The sequence below is a fragment of the Anolis carolinensis genome, chromosome 2, assembly GCF_035594765.1.
Source record: "Anolis carolinensis isolate JA03-04 chromosome 2, rAnoCar3.1.pri, whole genome shotgun sequence".
NCBI classification, from domain to species: domain Eukaryota; kingdom Metazoa; phylum Chordata; class Lepidosauria; order Squamata; family Dactyloidae; genus Anolis; species Anolis carolinensis.
The window spans coordinates 209508081-209524353 of record NC_085842.1 but is presented as its reverse complement, the minus strand read 5'-3'; the positions used below and the strand labels follow the sequence as shown (position 1 = coordinate 209524353).

Sequence of the window (16273 nt, the reverse complement as noted above, 5' to 3'; positions counted from 1 at the left end):
ACAACCCTGTTGTTCCTTATTTACTGTCCTGATTTTAGAATGTTTTTAATACTGGTAGCCAGATTTTGTTCATTTTCATGGTTTCCCCCTTTCTGTTGAAATTCTCCACGTTCTCACAACCTCTGAGGATGCTTGCCATAGATGCAGGCGAAACGTCAGGAAAGAATGCTTCTGGAACATGGCCATACAGCCCGGAAAACTCGCAGCAACTCATTATTTTTCTTATCTGAAAGCAACGTGTGGCTGGCGTTTGTAATCATTTCACAGGTTTCCTGATGCCCTTTACCTGAAATTGAGCGGGAGGTGCCCTTCAACCTTGCCCATTATTTAGCCAGAGGCTGGCAAATCCATTCCTTCTTCCTCCCAGGCAGGAGCTTTGCAAAGAGAACCCACTCAAGAGTGATGGGTGGGCTGTTCAAAAGCCAAGGTGAGCCATTCCCTTCCTGAATGAGAAGGCCATCCAGCTTGATGGGACCCTCCCTTCTGTTTGAATGGGAACCCATTTGCAAGTCTGGGAAGCCCAGGGAGCAGAGGAGGGGGAAGGGACGCTGGGCCACTAAGCCTTGCAGCCTTCTTTTTGCACAGGAAGGAAAGCCCTGGGCACATGCACATTCCTTGCAGTTGCTTTGCCCCTGAGAGCCAGAGCTTGGATGTCAGCTTCAAAATTTGGTCCTGCTGCCGAGGCAGGCGCCAGGGGTAAGTCGGTCCATATATATATCTCTACATCTACACTGTGGAATGAATACAACTCGATGCCACTTTAGCTGGTTTGGAATGCTGGGATTTGTAGTTCAGTGAGGCGCCTGCACTCTTGAGGCAGGGAGGGATACAGATTGTGTGGAACGCCAACTCCCATCATGCTCATCAGCCAATGTGATGTTGCTTCCACATTTTTTTTGTTGGTGGTTCAGTGCAATCCAGGAAAGCCAAACCAGTTGCCCGGATGTTCCTTCCCCTTTAAAAAAAAAAAAAAAAGAGAGAGAGAGAGACAGAGAGAGACTTTGAAGGACTCCAGGCCTCGCTAAAGACTCCCGATCTGGCGTCTCCACGTGAGGCTTTTGGCAGGGAAGAGGCGTTGCTGTTTTCCCGGGAGATCTCGGCCTCTTGCCTTTGCCGCCCCCTCCTCCGCGCCTCCCTCCTCCGCTGTCTTCTCTGGCAAAATGTGAGCTCCAAGGGCGGCCATTCCGGTGGGAAATGTGCCTTTCCTTAATGGGATACTATGGGGAAGCTGGGCTTGGCTTTGCGGAGTGTGTTATGTTTAGGAAGGAGGGGTTTCCAGCCCGTGATCGCTTGGGAGGGGCTGCAGAGCAGTCGTGTCCATTGCGGCATGCCGGGCCAAAACGTTGGGCAAGTCAAGCAGCCTCTCAAAAGGGGTGGCATACATTTATTAGGGCTTGAAAGCCATCAAACGACCCTGAACAATTTATACTTTAGAGTTTATGTCAGTGCATGCATTGCCCCCCCCCCCCCCCCAAATATCTGTCTGTCTATATAGCATTTTTAAAATCTAGGCAGTCTTAACAGTTTATAATTTGGAATGGTGATGATGATACAGGCCAACAACATTTCTTTTTCCCGGCGCCTTAGGCCCTTTCTACACTGCCCTATAAAATCCAAATTATCTGCTTTGAACTGGATTGTATGGCAGTGTAGACTCAGGCCCCTTCCACACAGCTGTATAAAATCCACATTGAACAGAATTATATGGCAGTGTGGTCTCAAATAATCCAGGGCCCTCATATCTACATTGAACTGGATGATATGGCAGTGTGGACTCCGATAATAATCCATTTCAAATCAGATCTTGTGGATTATCTGCCTTGATATTCTGGGTTATGTGGCTGTGTGAAAGGGCCCTCAAATCCACATTGAACTGGATTATATGGCAATGTGGACTCAAATAATAATCCAGTTCAAAGCAGATATTGTGGATTATCTGCCTTGATATTCTGGGTTATGTGGCTGTATGAAAGGGCCCTCAAATCCACATTGAACTGGATTATATGGCAATGTGGACTCAAATAATAATCCATTTCAAATCAGATCTTGTGGATTATCTGCCTTGATATTCTGGGTTATGTGGCTGTGTGAAAGGGCCCTCAAATCCACATTGAACTGGATTATATGGCAATGTGGACTCAAATAATAATCCAGTTCAAAGCAGATATTGTGGATTATCTGCCTTGATATTCTGGGTTATGTGGCTGTGTGAAAGGGCCCTCAAATCCACATTGAACTGGATTATATGGCAATGTGGACTCAAATAATAATCCATTTCAAATCAGATCTTGTGGATTATCTGCCTTGATATTCTGGGTTATGTGGCTGTGTGAAAGGGCCCTCAAATCCACATTGAACTGGATTATATGGCAATGTGGACTCAAATAATAATCCATTTCAAATCAGATTTTATGGATTATCTGCCTTGATATTCTGGGTTATGTGGCTGTGTGAAAGGGCCCTCAAATCCACATTGAACTGGATTATATGGCAATGTGGACTCAAATAATAATCCAGTTCAAAGCAGATATTGTGGATTATCTGCCTTGATATTCTGGGTTATGTGGCTGTGTGCATGGGCCCTCAAATCCACATTGAACTGGATTATATGGCAATGTGGACTCAAATAATAATCCAGTTCAAAGCAGATATTGTGGATTATCTGCCTTGATATTCTGGCTTATGTGGCTGTCTGGAAAGGCCCTCAAATCCACATTGAACTGGATTATATGGCAATGTGGACTCAAATAATAATCCAGTTCAAAGCAGATATTGTGGATTATCTGCCTTGATATTCTGGGTTATATGGCTGTGTGGAAGGGCCCTCAAATCCACATTGAACTCATTTATATGGCAATGTGGACTCAAATAATAATCCAGTTCAAAGCTGACATTGTGGATTATTTGACTTGATATTCTGGGTTATATGGCTGTGTGGAAGGGCCCTCAGGCCCCTTCTAAACTGCCATATAATCAAGATTTTTCCAAAGCAAATAATCCAGATCATCTGTTTTCAACTGTATTATCAGAGTTTATACTGCCATATAATCCAGTTCAAAGCAGATAATCTGAATTTTATAAAACTGTAGAAGAGGCCTTGGACTTCGGCTCCCAGAATTCCAGCTGGCTAGGGCTTCTGGGAGTTGGAGGCCCAAACAGCTCGAGAGCCGCATTGGGATTGGTAAATGCCAAATATTATTTTTGGTTGCTTGCGAGTTACTAGGCCTGACTCATACTATACCCCATACTATACCATGCTATCAACTCTGTATTGACTTGATATTCATATTGAAATACAATAAGTGAAAGCAAATTAAGACGTGTAAAGACAAATGTCTAACAGTCAGATAGGTTGTCTTTATAAGAACTGCTTTGTGAATGCAGTCTGTCATATTAGTTACATGGCAGTCGGATGGGGGTCTGGCTGCTTGAGTTCTAGTTAACTGAGGCCCCTTCTACACTGATCCAGATTATCAAGGCAGATAATCCACATTACCTGCTTTGAACTGGATTATTATCCGAGTCTACACTGCCATATAATCCAGTTCAAAGCAGGTAATCTGGATTCTATATGGCAGTGTAGAAAGGGCCTGAGAGTCTTCTATATTATTATTTGCTGTTGTTGCCTCCTACTCCACAAGTGGATACAGCCTTAAATAAAAATACAGCAGTACAAAGGTCTGGCAGAATAACAAGAGAAACTTTTAAAGCAGATCGGTCACGTTGTACTTTGACAAGGCAGGCAGTGTACCTTATTGCACAAGGAGGGTAATTTGTAACTGATTGAATTGCTATTACTGTATAACATTTATTTTTGAAGACAAGTGTACTGGCTGGCCTTCTTATAACCAACATAGCTATCACTACTATTAGCAGTTAGAGCATGGATACATTTTTGAGAGTGGGACACACTATATTTCATTTTTATTGAGCCTCAGGCCCCTTCTACACGGCCATATAAAATCCAGATTGTTTGATTTGAAGTGGATTATATAGCAGTGTAGACTCATATAATCCCGTTCAAAGCAGATAATGTAGATTATCTGTTATGAAAATGTTGATCATATGGCATTGTAGAAAGGGCCTCAGTATGCATTTGTGTGAGAGCGAGGGTGCCATTGCCCTTATAGCCCTATCTGAATTCTTCCCATTGGGATGTCTGGTTGGCCATTGTGGGGGTAACTATTGGCTTGTAAAGGGGATGTAAAGGTTTACCCCTGACATTAAGTCTAGTCGTGTCTGACTCCATTTCTAATCTGAAGGCACCATAGATACTTGTTTTCATTCAGCTGGGAAGGTTACCAGTCTTCCAGAAAAGGCCTAAATGATATGGAGGTATAACCTTAAACCATTTGCCAGATTTTAAGTGAAGGTGTGGTCTTTTTTTTTACAAAATAAATCACTAGTTTTTAACAGTGTGTAAAATTAATTCAGCATTTAACAGTGGGAATGAAGCAACTGGCAAAACCCCCCAATTCATAGGGTCCCCATAAATCAACACGTAAACCAGATGCACATGCACAAAATCAATCCAGATATATGTTACAGCACTAGTGGTGTTTAGTCACACTAGACCAAGCATCCTTAAACTGCGGCCCTCCAGCTGTCAGCCTCCAATTCCCAGAATTCCTGATCATTGAACAAGCTGACTAGGCCGTCTCGGAATTGGAGGCCCAAACAACTGGAGGGCCACAGTTTTGAGGATGCATGCACTAGACCAGGGGTCCCCAAACTTTTTAAACAGGGGGCCAGTTCATGGTCTCTCAGACCATTGGAGGGCCGGACTATAGTTGAAAAAAAAAAAACCCTATAAACAAATTCCAATGCAGACTGCACATCTCTTATTGTGAAGTAAAAAAAACCCAAATGGGAACAAATACAGCCTCGATGATGATGATGATGATGATGATGATGATAATGATGGTTAGAAGAGACCCCTTGGACCATTGAGTCCAACCCCCTTCTACCTTTGTCCACCAAAAGCACAAGCAAAGCACCCCTGACAGATGGTCACTCAGCCTCAATATTAATAATCATCATCATCATCATCATACACATCGCACAGTCCTAAACACTGGGAAAGTGTTCAACTTGTGATTTTGTGATACGAAATCCAGCGTGTGTGTGTGTGTGTGTGTGTATATATATATATATATTGTTTGCTGTGTTATACTGTGTCTTTGTGTCAATAATAATAATAATAATAATAATAATAATAATAATGATTGGAAAAGACCCCTTGGGCCTTTTCGTCCAACCCCCTTTTGCCTTTGTGAAACAAAAGCACTGCCAAAGCACCCCTAAATAATTAATTATTAATTAAATAATAATTAAAATACCATTATAAACAAGCAGAGCTTTGGAAGGCACACCATGGGGGCCGGATAAATGGCTTTGATGGGCCGCATGTGGCCCCTGGGCCTTAGTTTGGGGGGCCGTGCACTAGACTCTGCCTTATATGGTTCTTCTGTAGCTATAGACTAGTGGTTCTCAACCTGTGGGTCCCCAGATGTTTTGGCCTTCCAACTCCTAGAAATCCTAACAGCTGGTAAACTGGCTGGGTTTTCTGGGAGTTGTAGGCCATACACCTGAGGACCCACAAGTTGAGAACCACTGCTCTAGACTTCTTGAGCTGAAAGAGGAAAAGATGGAGTAATGCAGAGCAGAACATAATGTTAGTATGGTAGGGGGACAGATGTGAAGGCTGCTGTCATACTTACAGTTGTGGCCATAGTTACCATGTATAGGCAGTAACATCAGTTTGCCAAGCAGTCTTAAACTGCCAGAGGAATTGTGGATGTTGAACTGCAACTCCCAGCACTCCTCTATTGGCAATGGTCATTAGAGCTGCGAGGACTTGCAATTCAATGGCATTCAAAGGGCCATTATTCCTAGCTCTACTGTAAGAGGATAGGTGTCTTTGTGAGTCTTTTATGATGTAAAATCCAGTACAGGGGGAAAAGCAGAAAAATTGCAGAGAAGTGAAGACAGGTTCTATGGAAGTAGAATATGTGCTTATTGTTGAACTTAAATAAACTCTTTGGGTAGAAACATATTTTTGAAATGTTTTTTGGAATGGCAGGCTGGCAGTCCTATGCCTTTTCCACCCTGGTGCCCTCCAGAAGTGTTAGGTGGCAGTGGTTGTTTTCCAAGACATTATGGCTAAGAAAGATGGGATTTGTAGTCCAACAGTTGTAGAGCAAGTAACAAACTTCAGTGTACTATTATGAGGTACTGTGGCCCACCCCACACAGCTGAATAAAGTCCCACATTTTCTGCTTTGAATTTGAATATATGGCAGTGTGGACTCCGATAACCCAGTAGGTAAAAGGTAAAGGTTTTCCCCTGACATTAAGCCCAGTCGTGACCGACACTGGGGGTTGGTGCTCATCTCCATTTCTAAGAGCCGGCGTTGTCTGTAGATACCTCCAAGGTCATGTGGCTGGCATGACTGCATGGAGTGCCATTACCTTCCCACCGGAGCAGTACCTATTGATCTACTCACATTGGCATGTTTTTGAACTGCTAGGTTGGCAGGAGCTGGGGCTAACAGTGGGCGCTCATTCCGCTCCCGGGATTTGAACCTGGGACCTTTTGGTCCGCAAGTTCAGCAGCTCAGCACTTTAACACACTGTGCCACCAGGGGCCCCGATAACCCAGTACAAAGCAGATATTGTGGGATTTTCTGCCTTGATATTCTGGGATATAGGGCTGTGTGGAAGGGCCCTGGATTAACCTGTTCTTGAAATAAAAAGTGTTAATTTTCACTGTCAGTCTGAAAGCTGGGCCTACACATCATGGAAAATCTTGCCTTTAATCAATGATTGCCTCTAATCTTAGATCTACAGAAGTTGCTATTAGTTATTTGTGAGGGTAAAAGATGTACATGCTCAGCCTAATTTTATTTCATGCTTATAAATGTTACTTTTTTGAATTTCATATCCACAGGTAGCCCTCTGCCAAAAAAACACAAAAATATAGCTATTTTTATAGAGGGCACCATTTTATTATTCCATTGTATATAATATGACTCTTGCATCTGTGGATTATGGTATACCAAGAGCCCACTGTATCTCATTAAAATCTATATATAAAAATGTAATGTGTGTTTTTCCCATGGAGTAAACAACAAAATCACTGAACCAAATCACACCAAATTTGGCCACAAAAGACAGTCATTCTATGTCTTTCAATAAAAAACCTAGAAAAATAGTCCAAATTACAGAGTATGAGGAGAAGCCTTTCTCCCCCTAACTGCCAGTCAGAAAGGTAGGCCCTGCTGCCTTTAGCCCCCCCCCCCATGCTGCCTTTAGGCTCTGCCCCCTTGTGTCCTAGCAACCCCCTCAGCCAAAATGGCACCCAGGGCACAGGCAGAGTGCACTTAGGCCTCATCCACACTGCCTATAAAATACAGATAATCTGATTTGAACTGGATTATATGGCAATGTAGACCCAAGGCCCTTCCACACAGCTATATAACCCAGAATGCCAAGGCACATAATCCACAGAATCTGCTTTGAATTGCATTATCTTGAGCCCATACTGTCATATAATCCAGTTCAGTGTGGATTTTATATAGCTGTGTAGAAGAGGCCTCATATAATCCAGTTCTAAGCAGATAATATAAGATTATAAATATAATATATAATAATAACTGTGGTATAATAATACAGAACAATATAATCTCTAAAATCAGGACAGTAAATAAAGAGCAATACTCTGAAAACGGAAATTCCATACAGGAAACAACCAGGACCAGCTAACACATCCCAACAAAGACTCCCCCCCCAGGCAGGAAGCAGCCAGGCTTTGAAGCTGCAAGGCCAGTAAATGCTAATCAAGGTGGCTAATTGCAGCATTCATAGCTGCCACACCGAGACTATTAATTGCTATTCAACCTGACCAACCAAGATTTCCCCTAGGTAGAAAACCCCCAGGCTTTGAAGCCACGAGGCTACTCCGTCCCATTCAACCTGGCCTACCATGGGTGCCCTATGTAGAAAGCGGCCAGGCTTTTAAGCTGCAAGACTATTCAGTGCAATTCAAGCTGGCCAAACAATTATTCCCCTACAAAGGAAGTAGCCAAGCTTCAAAGTGGCTCTTTGTTTGAGGGTGCTACTCCAGCTTGCCAAACAAGGATTCCCCTAGGTATAACACAGCCAAGCATTGAAGCATTTCAGTGCAATTCAACCAGACCAACAAAGGATTAAACTTGGTAGAAGGTAGCCAGGCTTTGAAGCAGCAATACTACTCTGTACTATTGAAGCTGACCAACCAAAGATCCCCCTAAGTAGCAAGCAGCCAGGCTTTGAAGCAGCAAGGCTATTCATTGTAGTTCTAGCAGCCCAAAAAACAATTCCCCTAGAATGCAAGTACCCAGGCTTCCTAGCAGCAACCCTATTCCATTGCATTCCAGCTCACCAAACAAGGATTCCCATAAGGAGAAAATGGCCAGGCTTTGAGTCTGCAAGGCTATTCACTGCTGTTCTACCTGGCCAACAAATGATTCCCATAAGCCACAGCAACGTGTGGCCAGGCAAAGCTAGTCGTATTATAATGACAAGGGGAAGTAGTCACCCACATGGAAGGTGGCTGTTCATTCTGAGAGTTGTAATCTAAAATAAATACTGTCCTGATAAGATTCCAGAAAGAACTCTAAAATGAAAAACCGAGAAACTAGCTTTTGTTTTATTTTTGTTTTGATTTTCTCAGCAGCCTCTGGTTTTGCCATGCCGCGGCAACGAGGGGAGAGATGGAACCACCAGGAGACTGTGGTCTTCCTCAGCCTCTTTGGGGAGCTGGATGTGCAGAAGCAGCTGAAAGCCTGCCACCGGAATCAAGCTATCTACGAAGAGCTTGCTGACCGAATGGCTGAATTTGGCTACAATCGCAGTGCGGCTCAGCTGCGGACCAAAGCAAAAGATTTAAAGCGGCAGTACAGGGACATTAAGAAGGACAGTGGCCAGATCAGTCAGGACGACTCCTTCTGGCACTACTACCATTTCCTGGAAGACATTTGCCAAGATGACAATGATGCGGAACCAGAGCCAGCGGCCTCCCCAGTCTCTGGCGCTAGGAAGAGTAAAAGGCATACTGAGGAACTGAAAAGTTTGCCACAGCCTGCAGAGCAATCATTGTCTGACAAGACCCAGGAGCCTGAGCTACCCTACAGTAGCTCTAGAGCCTCACAAAGACTTTCAGAGGATTCTCTTGGCACTTCCGGCTCAGGGTCCCCCGCCACCACAGCATTACGTAAGTGTGGGTCCTTTCTTTAAACTTTGCTCAAGGGTGAGTAAAGGGTGGCCCTGGTGGTGCCCATAGCGTTCTGAACATAGTTGTTTACTCACCTAGACTGCACTTTTCTGGAGTTGTGATTTTCCTTTTGAAATAGATTGCAGACTCCTTTCACACTTTTGTGTGTGTGTGTGTGTACATATATATGTATGTATGTGTATGTGTGTGTGTGTGTGTATGTATATATATATATATATATATATATAGAGAGAGAGAGAGAGAGAGAGAGAGGGGGGGGGGTAATGACATTTCGGCCTAGGACAAAACAACAAAACTACACATCCCAGAAACACTAAACTTGGCAGCACAACCCCTCATCCATGCCTCTATGTTCATACAACAAAAAGAAAAGAAAAACAAAGTCCTAATTAGAGGGAGAGGAATAATTGTTTTTATCCAATTGCTGCCAGTTAAAAGGCTAAGCTCCGTCCACTTGGTCTCCTAGTAACCCACTCAGCCCAGGGGACAGGCAGAGTTAGGCCTCACTTAGGCCTCTTCAACACTGCCTATAAAATACAAATTATCAGATTTGAACTGGATTATATGGCAGTGTAGACTCAAGGCCCTTGCACACAGCTATATAACCCATTTATAATCTTATATTATCTGCTTTGAACTGGATTATCTTGACTCCACACTGCCATATAATCCACTTCAGTGTGCAGTCGGACACAGCTGGACTTAATGTCAGGAGAAAACCTTTACCCTTCACTTTAACTACCACCAATTCCTCAATACTTTATTTCCCATACCACCATACTTTGCCACAGCAACGCGTGGCCGGGCACAGCTAGTATAAAACCACTTGTAGGTTTTTGTTTTGATTCTTGGCATTTATGGCAGTGAACACCAGCATAGCATAGAGGTTTGAGTGCTACAACTATGACTCTGGAAACCAGGGTTTTCATCTGCTCAGCTATAGAAACCCACTGGATGACCATAGATGACCATAGTCACACACTTTCAACCCTCCAAAAGGAGCCCCCGGTGGTGCAATGGGTTAAAGCCTTGTGCTGGCAGGACTGCTAACTTGAAGGTTGGGCTGCTGACCTGAAAGTTACCAGTTTGAATCCAACCCGAGGAGAGCGTGGATGAGCTCCTTCTATCAGCTCCAGCTCCATGTGAGGACATAAGAATAATAGAATAATAGAATTGGAAGAGACCTCATGGGCCATCCAGTCCAACCCCCTGCCAAGTAGCAGGAAATCGTGTTCAAAGCACCCCCGACAGATGGCCATCCAGCCTCTGCTTAAAAGCCTCCAAAGAAGGAGCCTCCACCACAGTCCGGGGCAGAGAGTTCCACTGTCGAACAGCTCTCACAGTGAGGAAGTTCTTCCTGATGTTCAGGTGGAATCTCCTTTCCTGTAGTTTGAAGCCATTGTTCCGTGTCCTAGTCTGCAGGGCAGCAGGGCAACTTGCTCCCTCCTCCATATGACTTCCCCTCACATATTTGTACATGGCTATCATGTCTCCTCTCAGCCTTCTCTTCTGCAGGCTAAACATTCCCAGTTCTTTAAGCTGCTCCTCATAGGGTTTGTTCTCCAGACCTTTGATCATTTTAGTTGCCCTCCTCTGGACGCTTTCCAGCTTGTCAACATCTCCCTTCAACTGCGGTGCCCAGAATTGGACACAGTACTCCAGGTGTGGTCTGACCAAGGCAGAAGAGAGAGGTATCATGACTTCCCTGGATCTAGATGCTATACCCCTATTTATGCAGGCCAGAATCCCATTGCCTTTTTTAGCAGCCGCATCACATTGTAGGCTCATGTTTAACTTGTTGTCCATGAGGATTCCAAGGTCTTTTTCGCACACACTGCTGTCAAGCCAGGTGTCCTCCATTCTGTATCTTTGCATTCCATTTTTCTGCCGAAGTGAAGTATCTTGCATTTGTCCCTGTTGAACTTCATTTTGTTAGTTTCGGCCCATCTCTCTAATCTGTTAAGATCGTTTTGAATTCTGCTCCTGTCTTCTGGAGAGTTAGCTATCCCTCCCAATTTGGTTTCATCTGCAAACTTGATGATCGTGCCTTCTAACCCTTTGTCTAAGTTGTTAATAAAGATGTTGAACAAAACCGGGCCCAGGACAGAACGCTGCGGCACTCCACTCGCGACTTCTTTCCAAGATGAAGATGACACATTGGTGAGCACCCTTTAGGTTCGTTCGCTTAGGCAATTACAGATCCACCTAACCGTAGTTTTGTCTAGCCCACATTTTACTAGTTTGTTTGCCAGAAGGTTGTGGGGGACTTTGTTGAAGGCCTTACTGAAATCCAGGTACGCTACATCCACGGCGTTCCCTGTATCGACCCAACTCGTAACTCTATCGAAAAAAGAGATCAGATTAGTCTGGCATGATTTGTTTTTGGTAAATCCGTGTTGACTGTTAGCAATGACCGCATTTGTTTCTAAATGTTCGCAGACCACTTCCTTAATGATCTTTTCCAGAATCTTGCCTGGTATCGACGTGAGGCTGACCGGACGGTAATTGTTTGGGTCGTTCTTTTTTCCCTTCTTGAAGATAAGGATCACATTCGACCTCCTCCAATCTGCTGGGACTTCTCCCGTTCTCCAAGAACTCTAGAAGATAATTGCCAGTGGTTCTGAAATAACTTCCGCTAATTCCTTCAATACTCTTGGATGTAGCTGAGCTGGCCTTGGGGGCTTGAATTCGTATAGAGGGGCCAGGTGTTCCTAGACAACTTGGATTTCCCCCAATCCTTCGTTCATTCCATGTTGCTGAGGTTGAAGATGGCTTTCTTTTTGTGAGAAGACCGAGGCAAAGAAGGCATTAAGTAGTTCTGCCTTTTCCCTACAGGAATTGGCTGTACGTTTGAACTCTTCTTTGGTGATTTTGCCCCATTTCCACTTCTTGTGCATGTCACTTTTGAGTCTTAGCTCAGTTAGAAGTTCTTTGGACATTCATTCTGGCTTCTTTGCACTTGTCTTATTTTTTTCTTTGTTGGCACTGTTTGCATTTGCGCCTTGAGTATTTTACTTTTTAAAAACTCCCATCCATCCTTAACTCCCTTGTCTTTTAATATTGGCGTCCATGGAATGCCGCTCAGTAATTCCTTCATTTTTTGGAAGTCAGCTCTCTTAAAGTCCAGAATGCATGTTTGACTTGTCTTAGTTTCAGCCTTCCTTTGTATGGCAAACTGCAGGAGCACATGGTCACTTGCCCCTAAAGATCCGACCACTTTGACTATTGATCAGGTCTTCCACATTTGTTAAGATTAGATCAAGAGTAGCCAATCCCCTTGTTGCTTCTTCTACCTTCTGGACCATAAAATTGTCTGCAAGGCAAGTGAGGAATTTGTTGGACTTTGTACTCTTGGCCGAGTTTGTTTTCCAGCAGATAATCGGGATAGTTGAAATCGCCCATGACTACTATATCTCTTCTTTGTGCCTACTTGGTCAGCTGTTGACAGAAGGCTTCATCAAGTCCTTCATCCTGACTCAGAGGTCTGTAGTAGACACCCACTACAAGATCTTTTTGAGTCCCGGTTCCCTTGATTCTTATCCAGATGCTTTCAAGCTGGTTTCCCGGATTACAGTCTTGCATTTCTTCTGCAACGTAACTGTTTTTGACATATAAAGCTACTCCCCCTCCTCTCCCCTTTGTTCTATTTCTGTGAAAGAGGTTATAGCCCTCAATGGCTAAATTCCTGTGATGGGAGTCATCCCACCAGGTTTCAGTGATGCCTATGACATCGTATGTGTGGTGCTGTGCTAAGAGTTGGGAGTTTGTCTTGCTTATTTCCCATGCTCTGTGCATTAGTGTAAAGATATGTAAGCCCCTGTGACCTCCCGTCGAGCTGTTTATTTGGGATTATTGTGCTCTCAGTACTTGGTCCTTGCTTTGTTTGTGCAGCCCTCCGTTTAGCCTTTTGGCTAAACGGAGAAGCCTCCCACAAGGATGGTAAAACATCAAACATCTGGGCGTGCCCTGGGCAAAATCCTTGCAGACAGCCAATTCTCTCACACCAAAAGCAACTTTGCAATTCGCTTCTGACACAAAAAAACCCCCTACAAAACCCTGTGTTAAGTTTGGATCAGGGTTGCCATTTTGGTAGTACCATTGGCCCTGAATGCAATAAGACTGCCCACTATTCTCTAATCTTTATTGTGTCATTTAACTAAGAGATAGAATAACTTGTGGCTCCCTTGAGAGTCACTGAAGTGTAACTCATCAAACCTATCATAGAGAGCCATTGTGTAATGGTTTGATACGGACTAGGATTCTGGGGAACCAGGGTTGTAATCCCTGCTCAGCCACAGAAACCCACTGGTAACCCTGGAGCTAGTCACTTTCTCTCAGTTGTAGAGAAAATGACACACCACACCCCCAAATTAATCTGGCCTCTCTGTGTATATAAAATGTGCAGTATATTACAGTATTGTTATTTATGAATTATAATACACAGGCTCTGCTAAATTACTCAGTGTTAAAGAATTGCAGCAAGCACCATTTTCGTTTACATGGGACTTGATCAGAGAGAAAACAAAACAAACAATTATCATCCACTCCTATCAGATTTGGGGGGGGGAGCTCAAAGGTGATTAAAAAATACCATCACTCTAAACAAAAGTTAATGGGAGCAGCAACCCAGCAGCTTCTAGAGGGACCCATGTTACCCTATCCTTAGTTGAAATGAATTGTAGGCTTTTTCTAGGTTTTTTTAAGCTACAGCTGAGTATTGGGGGGTTGTCTTTTGTCATCCTCTCAATCCCTCTTTGTCTCTGGTGCATGGTGAGGTCATAGATGCTGAAACACCTGAACTAGGCCAACAGCTACAGGCCCAAGAGACCTGCTATGGCCATCGTACCACGTAGTACTGCACCCAAACAAATGGATATCCTTGAGAGCTTGTATAAAAATAAAGCAAGTTTTAAATATGCCGCCACATTTTATTTCCCCCATCTTCCTACATTATATTGTGTAAATGGAACTATAGTGACATTTTGTGAGAGAAACAAGTATTACATAGACTGAAAGGGATATCATAACGAAAATTCTATCTGAAGATCAAACTTTGATATCATATTCCCAGGTGTGTGTGCATCTGTGTGTCTGTATACACAGAAGTGTGTACCTTCAAGGTTTCATACACTTATGGTCACCAATTAATTTCATAGTTTTCTTAGGCAAAGAATACTCAAACTGGTTTTGCCAGTTCCATCTTGGTGTTGGTTGGCAGTCTCCCATCCAAGTAATAACCAGGGCTTTAGCTTCCTAGACAACCAACCATAAAAATTAAAGCAGAACTCTGCAAATTCACCTTGAAGCACTGCATATATGGGATATGTTTTTCTTTCTTCCTACAGCAAGAAAACGCCAGCGTCCTGCATCCAATGCAACAATTCATCTTGCCAAGATAAGAGCCAGGAAGGGTCGTTCAGTGACACAGTTTTCCAAAACTTTCTTGCGGTTTAGTAAAAACATGGATAAATTCCAGCAGTCCTTTCAAAACTACATGGGTTTTGAAATGCAAGAGAGAGAGAAAGTTCAAAAAGAGGGTTCTAGAACTAGGAAAGAGATCAGATCAGCTGCCAGTCAAATGCGAGAAGCCATTCTAGTCCAGGCAGAAGCTATTAGCAAAGTTGCAGATGCAATAAACAGGTACAATGATCTTCTTGAATGCTTTGTCTCAGAGCCAAATTCACAGCGAGGAGGGAAAGACGTCTTTCAAGATGGTGAAGGGGCATCCAAACAAGAGAGAAATTCTTTGTCCCGTGGATCTGCTAGGCGAGACTCATTTTCTGGAAGTAGCCCCAGTTTCTCTAGTGAAAATTCATTTGATGGAATTATGGGATAATGAGAAATTGCACCCAAACTAGGGTGGTCATTTCCCACCCCTTCCCCGCTTACCTTTCAGGGTTTCTATACCTTTAACTAGAATTCAACACATGCAGGGAATGTACTTTCTTATATTCCCAGACATCATGCTGCTGTTAAAGCATAGGATCCTGCTGATGAAAGTTAATCTTTTAAAAATGTTATTTCTCAAAATGATACATGTACACACATTGTAAAACATTCTGTGGTTTGAAGATGTTACCAAGAATTCCTACTTTCTTGTATTACACCTCTCTTTTTACCTTTCAACAGTGCAAAACAGAGTTTTTCCTGGGAATGCTTTGAGGGGTGTTTTTTTTAATGACTTTGACAAAATCCACTACAGCTAGAAGCCATACGGCTATCCTTGAATTGTGATTTTAATGTTTATTCTTGTAAATGCAAAAATCTTGTTTACATTAAAATTTGTTTGCCTTTATATGATGATTGGAAGGGTGTATATATAAGACAGAAGGAAAAATGAATGCAGTGGAGAGGTGAAATGAGAACTAGCTCCAGAAATATGCCTGTGTAAATAATGTAAAATGTATGGCAGGTCATTCTGACTTTTTACTCATTCACCTAATATTTTATCTATATTTAACCACTGGCTATTTTAACGTGTTTGTATTTCTTGACTGCTACAGGATAGCATTTGATAAATGACACACAAAATTGTTCACCAGAGCTGATTAAAAGACACACAATGGGATTTTGGATAATCCCTCCAAAAATCTACTGAATCAATGGAACCTTGCTAGTTTCATTGATCCAATTGCTCTTCTCAGTTTGGTAATACTTGGATTTATCTTAGGGTGGGAATCATGTAGCTGACTTTATGGTGATTGGCAACTCCCAACTCCGGACAGCAGTCAGTGATGAAAAATGCTAGGACTTGAAATCCACAGCATAATTCCTACCATGTAATCCCCATCTTTCTTTGATGTATTTAGATGGGAACAGTTAAGAGAACCGATTTATCCCTCTTTCCTTATGTTTTGGGGAGCCAAAATTTGCTAATGGGATATAATTAAATTTGTTAGTCTGGACTAGGGAAGTATGGAAGCAAAACACTATAGACATAGAATAATAGAATTGGAAGAGACCTCATGGGCCATCCAGTCCAACCCCCTGCCAAGAAGCA

At 43.1% G+C, this 16273-nt stretch overlaps 1 protein-coding gene across 4 annotated transcripts; it reads left to right on the top strand.

The window, feature by feature from the left end:
• The first annotated feature begins 260 nt into the window (after positions 1–260).
• On the top strand, positions 261–15568 carry LOC100555781 (uncharacterized). 4 transcript variants are annotated; one of them, XM_016991109.2, is made up of 4 exons: positions 261–427; positions 586–696; positions 8716–9252; positions 14619–15568. In XM_016991109.2, exons 1-4 carry the CDS (start codon positions 403–405, stop codon positions 15107–15109), a joined length of 1164 nt encoding a protein of 387 aa, XP_016846598.1. In that variant the 5' UTR covers positions 261–402; the 3' UTR covers positions 15110–15568. The 4 variants fall into 4 exon arrangements, with proteins under 4 accessions (XP_016846598.1, XP_016846597.1, XP_008101824.1 ...); XM_016991108.2 differs by having other exon boundaries at positions 8713–9252; XM_008103617.3 differs by lacking the exons at positions 261–427; positions 586–696 and adding an exon at positions 929–1162.
• Positions 15569–16273: the final 705 nt, after the last annotated feature.

Excerpts from the sequence above, each read along its gene's own strand:
- LOC100555781 (XM_016991108.2), top strand. The coding sequence starts at position 403 with ATGGGTGGGCTGTTCAAAAGCCAAG. Across the intron at positions 428-585 it reads TGGGCTGTTCAAAAGCCAAG|GAAGGAAAGCCCTGGGCACA; the intron begins GTGAGCCATTCC and ends CTTTTTGCACAG. Across the intron at positions 697-8,712 it reads TGCCGAGGCAGGCGCCAGGG|CAGCCTCTGGTTTTGCCATG; the intron begins GTAAGTCGGTCC and ends TGATTTTCTCAG.